Raw genomic sequence first — 9,551 nt, 5'->3', positions numbered from 1 at the left:
GATGACGTCCCACCTCTCATGTCATCCTAAGCTGATGCAATAAAGACGACCAACCGTCCATGTCCAAGGTCAACGGGTGACATATTATACGCACTGTGCAGTACCAGGGATTCAGTCCGACGGCCCTTCCGATGCTGTCAGCTCTGCCATAATGCCGCCATACTCATGCTTTGCGTCAGCTCGCTGACGACATGGCTGACCTCTCGATCTGTATAAATATAGATAGCAGATGGCCATCTTTCTCGCCGAGTGTTTTGAGTAGAATTACAAGAGCAGCGTAGGGTTACTGTCTCTATGGCGACAGCCACCACAAGGCTCCTCCTCGGCGACCTGGTGTCTCACGCTAAGAACGTCCCGCTTAGATACGTCCGGCCACCCTCCGCCCGCCCCCACCTCTCCGCCGTCGAGAAGTCGAATGCCACGATCCCGGTCGTAGACCTGCAGGAGCTCTCCGGGTCCGGTCGTGCCATGGTGGTCAAGGCCATTGGGTCAGCTTGCCAAAGCGATGGGTTCTTCCAGGTACCTTCACTCGATTCGCTGCGTGCTCTTCCCACCCTCTCCGTTTAGTGTAAGGGGTTGATTTGGATGGCAGGTCAAGAACCACGGCATTCCCGACGACGTGATCGGTGCCATGTTGCGTGTCTCGAAGGAGTTCTTCCGGTTGCCGGAGTCGGAGAGGCTGAAGAGCTACTCCGACGACCCTTCGAGGACGACGAGGCTGTCGACGAGCTTCAACGTGAGGACCGAGGAGGTTTGCAACTGGAGGGACTTTCTGAGGTTCCATTGCTATCCTCTCAAGGACTACGTGCATGAATGGCCCTCCAATCCTTCCGTTTTCCGGTAGCCTCCTTGCCCAGCACGTCAAGAACAAGTACTGCGTGCAGCTTCTTACCATGTGCCAAATATATATGCAGGGAGGTGGTGGGTGACTACTGCAAGCACGCCAGGCAACTGGCTTTGAGGTTGCTGGAGGCCATCTCGGAGAGCTTGGGACTTGAGAAGGACTACATGGAGAAGGCACTGGCGAAGCAGGCACAACACATGGCCATAAACTACTATCCACCATGCCCACAGCCGGAGCTCACGTACGGGCTGCCGAGCCACAAAGACCCCAATGCCATCACCCTACTCCTCCAGGACGGCGTCTCCGGCTTGCAAGTCTTCAGGAACGGCAAGTGGGTGGCCGTCGACCCCATCCCCAACGCCTTGGTCATCAACATCGGCGATCAGATTCAGGTAAACCATTCAACAAGAAGAAGAAGAAGAAGAAGAAGAAGAAGATGCTATACTCATATGTTCTTCCTCATTCCAATCATATCTTTCTTTCCTTCGTTCAAAACAGGTGCTCAGCAATGATCGATACAAAAGCGTGCTCCATCGCGCAGTCGTCAACGACTCCAGCGAGAGGATTTCTATTCCCACCTTCTATTGCCCATCTCCCGATGCAGTAATTGGACCAGCTCAAGCACTGGTTGACGAGCAGCATCCTGCAGTCTACCGAAGCTTCACATATGGGGAGTACTATGACGCGTTCTGGAACCGAGGCCTCCAACGCGAGAGCTGCCTCGACATGTTCAGAGCCACCAACGATCCAATCTAAGCCACCCACCCAACACAAGAAAATTCCATCAGATTCCAAATCGTGATGACATGATATATACATGTATTGTTTAATGCGTGTAATTGCTTGCCTTTACTGTATTAATGTTAACCCACAAACACATAAGTCTTCCATTGTGTTTGATGGCTAAGAGGAGCGCCAAGTTCGAGGATATTCAATCTCTTACACGCTTTGTTTTGTACGTAAAGTACAAAAGGAAAGCAACTAATTCTTCTTCTTGGAATGTTTTTATCTTTTTTTTTTTAGGAATCTAATTTCCATCATTCCAATCCATAATATTGCTTGCCATTATTCCACGTAAAGCCACATGTTGATCTATAATCGAGTGGGCGAAATTGGATAGCTTGTCAAATATTGCTTCTTTCTAATTTGACATCCACGTTATTTTCCTCTATCCGTTATTTGGCCTAACGTTTCTGCTGTCAAATGGCTGACTAAAGAGAGGGCGTCAAGTCGATCCTTTTCAAGAGACGTAATGATTTTGTTGCTATCCTCACATGCATAATTGGCTCGTAGGACCACATCTATGATGCATGCGAATCAAATGATAAATCAGATTATGTACATATATGAATTTGGTTTACAACTTATGAAATAAGTTACCTTTTAGGTTGTATTGATGGATAATCATCATATACAATTAAGTAATTCGAACAATATGCAGGTGTTAATCAGCTGGTAAATCTATCTGTTCGACCAGATCGTCATATCCACGACCACCGGAAGCTCACCGGCCACCTTCCCTAGCCACTCGTGGCCCGAGTCGCAATTGGAACCGGCATCATGGTTCAATACATGGGGCCAATGGGATGAATGAATGAACACCATGTTGGGCTGACAGTCTATAGGTTCAGTCCATAGTGGATTTTAATAGTTCAAAGTTCATCCCCTTTCAAGTAACGAGACAGAAAACTATAGCAGCAACTTGATTAAAAAAGGAGGAGAAAATGATAAGAAAAATAAGATAAAGAAAGGGAAGAAGATAAAGATAACATAAAGAGACTATTCTCCATCATCTAGGCAGTATTTTCATCTTAGATTAGATCAGATGTACAATAGACTCTTACTGTGATTACTTGGGTAGAATTTAGATATTGTGCACAGTGACATGATCCTTGTGTTGAATCTCATATTTTGATGATGAAACCAATTGATAAGTGTTTATGATTTGATCTACGTTTTTAGTGACGCAAGATGCTTCGATCAGGATGAGACAATTAAAGTAGAAAGAATTATGTTGGGCCGATGGAACATGTCAGAAGATTGGATGCTAGGGTTTTGGGCTTCCATTTAATTCTGCTGCGTATTTTGGTATGCTAGTATTTGTTCATATACAAAAGTTTATTTCTCTTTTTATCCCATTTGTTGAATCTCGGATTTTGATGATGAAGTCAATTGTCATTTGTTATCTAATCTATATGTTGAGATAAGTGTGCAGGATTAACTACGATAGAAGTAAAACATGCAGCTGGAGTTACGCCGGAGTTAAGACTATGATCACGTTGGGAGTTCGAGAGTTCGACGGAAGTCCGGACGGTTGTCGGAGGTTCTGGGGGAACAAATCCGAGAAGTCTAGGAGCTTGCCAAAGAAGCTTGTTGGAACTCGCCAAGTGGATCGTCGCAAGTCCAAGAGTTTGCTGGAAGTCCGCCGGAGCATCGCTGAAGGTTCGTCGGATGTTCGTCGAAAGTTCGTCGGAAGCTCGCCGGAAGAAGCGATTGATGCACCAGAGCAAGTTGCAGTAAATGTCTTAAGAAATATCGTAGTTAGCATGTAGATTAAGTTAGAAATAGGAGATGATCCTATTAACTTAATATGGGGCAATTGGGCCCTTGATAGACCCAAATTGGGCCGAATGGATCAACCCATTCGGACCAAAATTCCTGCTAGGCGGTGGCACCACCCAGGAGATGGTCTCCCAAGAAAGTTGGGCGGTGCAACCGCCCCAGTCAGGTGGTGGCACTGCCTGGGCTCAGTCTCCGAGCGAGACTGGGCAGTACAACCACCCCTGATAGGTGGTGGCACCACCCAGAGGCTCAGTCTCCGAGCTGCCAAGCGGTTGTACCGCCCCAATCAAGAGTTAGTACCGCTAGGACCTCGGAAATCCGAGAAATAACATTTTTGAGCTCCAAATTCAAACCAGTTTGGGGCCTATATATACCCCACCCTTTCCTGCATGAAAGGGCACCGAAAATCCAATCTTACTCTGTGATTTTTAGAGCTCAAAAGTGTTGTAAAGGCTAGAAGTTCTCCTCTCTCTTTTCTTCCAAGTTTTGAGCTTTCAAGAGAGGAGAGAAATTCTGTAAGGGTTGTCTCCTAAGCCCGTCAAAAGGAATGAAACTATAAAAGGGTGGTTGGCCTTCGCCTATTGAAGGAAGGCCTCTAGTGGACGTCGGTGACCTCGTCGGAGGAGGAAGCCAAAAGTGGATGTAGGTCAAGATTGACCGAACCACTCTAAAATTACGGTGCTCTCTTGTTTGCATTTATTCTTGCTGCTTGCCTTACTGCAAACCTCCATATGTGCTCTACTTCCTCTTTACCTTTGCTGCACTCCTATACGAACTCACTTTCAAGTTAAGTTTCATAAAACAGTTTTACGTTGGAAACGATTTCATCGTACGAACGCAGTTTTAAATATCGAAAGTTTTCCGCTACACTAATTCACCCCCCCCCCCTCTTAGTGCTCTTGATCCTAACAATTGGTATCAAAGCGGGGTTAACTCTCAAATGGATTAATACCCAAGAGAGATGACATACTCCGGAAACCAAGAGGGCTACTCTATTACACATCTACCCATGTTCAATGGGATGGACTACACCTATTGGAAGACCCGAATGAGGATTTTCCTTATTTCAATGGATTTTGAACTTTGGAATCTTGTCGAAAATGGATTTTCGAAGTCTTCTCTTCCAATGATCGATTGGAATGAATTGGAGAAAAAGACTTTCGCTCTTAATACAAAGGCTATGAATGCCTTATTTTGTGCATTTGATAAAAATGAGTTCAATCGTGTTTCGATTTGTGAAACCGCGTTTGATATTTGGCATACACTCGAAGTGACTCACGAAGGCACAAGTAGAGTGAAAGAGTCAAAAATCAATCTTTTGATACATTCTTTTGAACTTTTCTGAATGAAACCAAGCGAGACTATTGGCGACATATACATCCGTTTCACGGATGTCGTCAATGGTCTAAAAGGACTCGGTAAAAGCTTTTCGGATTTTGAGCTCGTAAATAGGATTCTAAGATCCCTTCCTAAGAGTTGGGACCCTAAAGTCACTGCTATTCAAGAGGCTAAAGATTTAAACAACTTCCCTCTTGAAGAACTAATCGGGTCATTAATGACCTATGAAATGACTTGCAAGGCTCATGAAGAGCAAGAAGACATCCTTCCAAAGAACAGGAAGGATATGACACTTAGAACTTTAGATGACCACTTGAGAGAAAACTCAAGTGATGAGGACTGTGACGATGACTTGACACTTCTAACAAGGAAATTCAAAAAATTCATTAAGAGAAACAAGTTTAAAAATGATATAAAAAATAAATTTGAACCCAAAAAGGACTAAGTTATTTGCTACGAGTACAAAAAACCGAGACACTACAAAAGTGATTGTCCCCAAGCCAAGAAAAGAACATCAAAGAAGAAGGTGCTCAAAGCGACGTGGGATGACTCGAGCGTGTCCGAAGAAGAGGAGTCCAACACCGAGCAAGTTGCTCATTATGCCCTAATGGCCATTGGAGAGGAAGTAACAAATTTAATTGATGCAGATTTATCATTTGATGAATTATTAAATGCTTTCCATGACTAATTTGATGAATACAAAATAATTAGTAGAAAATATAAATTATTAAAAAAGGAGCATGATAGTCTTATTAGTGATTTCGATAAATTAAAAACTGAATATTATGATAATTTAGCTTCATGTATAAAATGTCATGATATAGAAACTCTCCAAAAAGAAAACTTACTACTTAAGGACACATTGAAGAAATTTGAGGTTGGTAGCAAGTCTTTGAACATGATCCTTGCAAATAAGGGTCACGTTCCCAAAAGAAGTGGAATCAGATTTGTGAGAAGTCCTCACCAAAATCCAACCACCTTCGTAAAAGGCCCTATCTTACATGTTCGGCACCATAGCAAATGCAACTTTTGTTGCAAACATGGACATAAAATGTATCATTGTCCATTCAAGAAAATTAGCCCGAACAAACTGATTTGGGTTCCTAAAGGAACCATGATAAACTATATGCAACATAATAAACAATGTAGATCAGTTTTTGAGGCACCCAAAATTAAATGGGTACCTAAAAATTATCCTTTCTTGTAGAGACATACACCATCACAAGCTAGGAGCAAGAGATGGTACCTTGATAGTGGATGCTCAAGGCATATGATCAGAGATCCATCTCAATTCTCTAAGCTTACTAGCATAGACGAAGGCTATGTCACCTTTGGAGACAACAACAAGGGTAAAATCATTGGCAAAAGAACTATAGGTAACAAATCTAACTTCTTTATTGAAGATGTTTTATTAGTTGATGGTTTAAAACATAACCTCTTAAGAATTAGTCAATTATGTGATAAAGGATATATCGTCAAATTCGAATCTAATGCTTGCATCATTGAAAAACCATACAAAAACACATCTATGATTGCATTAAAACATAATAACGTATACACCATTGACATCAATGATCTTTGCAATGAAATGTGTTTCTCAGTTTTGAATGAGGATGCGAGGCTTTGGCACAGGAGATTAGGTCATGCTAGCATTAAACTAATCACTCAAATATCATCCAAAGAACTTGTTTGAGGAATTCCTCATATCAAGTTCATTAAAGATAATGTGTATGATGCTTGTCAATTAGGAAAACAAATTAAGGGTGATTTCAAATCTAAGAATCAAATAAGTACCTCTAGGCCCTTACAATTGATCCATATGGACTTGTTCGGACCAATCTCTATATTAAGCCTCGAAGGTAGCAAATACGCCTTCGTCATTGTAGATGACTATAGTAGATACACATGGACTTATTTCTTGAAACATAAAAATGAATGCTTTAGATATTTCATCAAGTTTTGTAAACTTGTTCAAAATGAAAAGGGTTTTATGATTTTATCAATTCGAAGTGATCACGGTAGTGAATTTCAAAACCGTGATTTTCAAGAATTTTATGAATCTAATGGATACAACCATAACTTCTCTACTCCAAAAAATCCTTAACAAAATGGAGTAGTAGAAAGAAAGAATAAAAATTTTTCAAGAAATGACAAGAACCATGTTGAATGAACATAGCCTACCCAAATACTTTTGGGTCAAAGCTGTAAACACTGCATGCTATATTTTGAATAGAGTTCTAATAAGACCCTTACTCACCAAAACTCCCTATGAGTCATGGAACAATAAAAAAACCTAATGTTTCATATTTTAAAGTTTTTGGGTGTAAGTGTTTTATCTTGAATGAAAAAGATGCCTTAGAAAAATTTGATGCTAAATCCGATGAAGGAATTTTTCTTGGTTATTCTTCGGTTTCTAAAGCTTTTTGTATCTTCAATAAAAGAACTTTAATTATAGAAGAATCCATTCATGTTGTTTTCAATGAGATTTTCGAAATCAAGAAAAATAATTTTGATGATGATGTTAATTTCGATTCTTTAAATTTAAATAAAACTCCTTCTCCAACTAGCAACTTGGATGCATCCACTTCCGAAACATCCTTACCCAAGGATTGGAAGTATGTAGATGCTCATCCTAAGGAGCTAATCCTAGGAGACACATCTAAGGGGGTTCAAACACGTTCTTCTCTTAAAAAGTTTTGTGCCAACGCCGCTTTTCTCTCTCAAATTGAACCTAAATGTATTGACGAAGCCATGAAAGATGATTCATGGATTATCGCAATGCAAGATGAGTTAAATTAATTTGAGAGAAATGAGATGTGGAAACTTGTTCCTAGGCCAAATGACCATTTAGTTATTGGTACTAAATGGGTCTTCCGAAACAAGCAAGATGAATATGGTATCGTGGTAAGAAACAAGGCTAGATTAGTGGCCAAAGGTTTCAACCAAGAAGAAGGTATCGATTACGAAGAAACCTTCGCTCCTGTGGCTAGATTAAAAGTCATAAGGATGCTCCTTGCCTATGCTAGTAATAATAATTTTAAGTTATTTTAAATAGATGTTAAAAGCGCTTTTCTTAATGGCTTTATTTATGAAGAAGTTTATGTTGAACAACCTCCCGGATTTAAAAATAATAGCCTCCCTAATCATGTATTTAAATTAACCAAAGCTTTCTATGGTTTAAAACAAGCCCCAAGGGCTTGGAATGATAGACTAAGTATTTTTCTTATTGAAAATAATTTCACAAAAGACAAGGTCGATACTACATTGTTTATCAAGAATTTTGAAAATAATTTTCTCATTATTTGGATTTATGTTGATGATATTATCTTCGGTTCTACGAATGAATCTTTTTGTGAATCTTTTGCTAAAACCATGAGTCTTGAATTTGAAATGAGTTTGATGGGAGAATTAACCTTTTTCTTTGGCTTACAAATTAAGCAACTAAGCAATGGTATCTTTATTAGTCAAACTAAATATGCTTTAGATTTGTTAAAAAGATTTAATATGGATAGCTCAAAAGCTATTAACACTCCTATGAGCACCTCCAGTTAGAAGTTGATGAAAATGGAGAAAGCTTCGATGAAAAAACTTATAGGGGTATGATAGGAAGTTTACTTTACCTCACTGCAACTAGACCAGACATCATGTTCAGTGTAGGACTTTGTGCTAGGTTTCAATCGCTAAGATATCTCATCTCAAAGTGGTTAAAAGAATACTTAGATATCTTAAAGGTACCACAAATCTAGGATTATGATATCCAAAATCCGAGAATTTTGAGTTAATTGCTTATGCTGATGCGGATTTTGCTGGGTGTAGACTAGATAGAAAAAGCACATCAGGAACATGTCAATTTTTGGGACATTCCCTTGTTTCCTAGTCATCTAAGAAACAAAACTCGGTTGCACTATCAACAACCGAAGTTGAGTATATTGTAGCTAGTGCATGCTGTGCACAAGTTGTGTGGATGAAAAACACCTTAGAAGATTATAAAATCCATCTTAAAAACATTCCCATTAAATGTGATAACACAAATGCAATATGTTTAACAAAGAATCTCATTCAACACTCAAGAACAAAACATATTGATATTAGACATCACTTTATACGAGATCATGTCACTAATCATAATGTAATCATAATGTAATCATAGAGTTCATAAATACTAAGTATCAACTAGCTGATATTTTTACAAAACCACTAAGTGAAGAATAATTTGATTTCATTAGAAGAGAATTAGGAATGTTAATATGTCCGAATGCATGAACTTGTTAAGATTATTTTTCAGATTTTTTTGATTTAATGATCAAATCACTTAATTGCCATGATGATTTTACACAATTACATGCCTTAATTACATGTTGGAAGTCCCTCGACGCTTCGTTCGATTCTTCGGTATATCGTCCTCTCTTACGGCCTATTGCCCAATCGGTCAATTGACTATGCAACTCTGATATCCTTGGTGCAATACCCGCTCTTCTTGGCCCGATGCCCGAATCCATGGTCCGAAGCCTTATATCGATACGTCGACCGATCCACCGGCCCGATGTCCAATCTTCTGACCTGTTCCTCCGGCACAACATGATTTTCCTGCTATAATTGTCTCATCCTGATCGAAGCATCCTGCATCGCTAAAAAACGCAGATTACAACATAAACACATATTGATTGGTTTCATCATCAAAATCCGAGATTCAACAAAAATTATATATGTCCTCGATATAGTGATGCCTATGCCCGAGAAAGGGGCAAGCGAGGATGAGATCGCTCATGACGTGAAGTACAATTATGACTCCACTCTTGCTCAGTGT

The 9,551-nt window shown here is 40.0% G+C and overlaps 1 protein-coding gene across 1 annotated transcript; it reads left to right on the top strand.

Moving 5' to 3' along the window:
* The first annotated feature begins 233 nt into the window (after positions 1–233).
* Positions 234–1,772, top strand: LOC103974976 (protein DMR6-LIKE OXYGENASE 1). The gene is made up of 4 exons (XM_009389881.3): positions 234–519; positions 593–840; positions 915–1,236; positions 1,343–1,772. The coding sequence occupies exons 1-4, from the start codon at positions 295–297 to the stop codon at positions 1,598–1,600; spliced, it is 1,053 nt and encodes a 350-aa protein (XP_009388156.2). The 5' UTR covers positions 234–294; the 3' UTR covers positions 1,601–1,772.
* The last annotated feature ends 7,779 nt before the right edge of the window (positions 1,773–9,551 follow it).

This window comes from Musa acuminata, chromosome BXJ2-5, assembly GCF_036884655.1.
Source record: "Musa acuminata AAA Group cultivar baxijiao chromosome BXJ2-5, Cavendish_Baxijiao_AAA, whole genome shotgun sequence".
Classification (NCBI taxonomy): domain Eukaryota; kingdom Viridiplantae; phylum Streptophyta; class Magnoliopsida; order Zingiberales; family Musaceae; genus Musa; species Musa acuminata.
Note: the sequence above shows the minus strand (reverse complement) of the source record. Positions and strands in the feature narration are given on the sequence as shown.

Bases quoted from the DNA above. Each gene is read 5' to 3' on its own strand.
- LOC103974976 (XM_009389881.3), top strand. From the start codon at position 295: ATGGCGACAGCCACCACAAGGCTCCTCCTCGGCGACCTGGTGTCTCAC. The intron at 520-592 runs GTACCTTCACTC...TTTGGATGGCAG, and splicing joins AAAGCGATGGGTTCTTCCAG to GTCAAGAACCACGGCATTCC. The intron at 1,237-1,342 runs GTAAACCATTCA...CGTTCAAAACAG, and splicing joins ACATCGGCGATCAGATTCAG to GTGCTCAGCAATGATCGATA.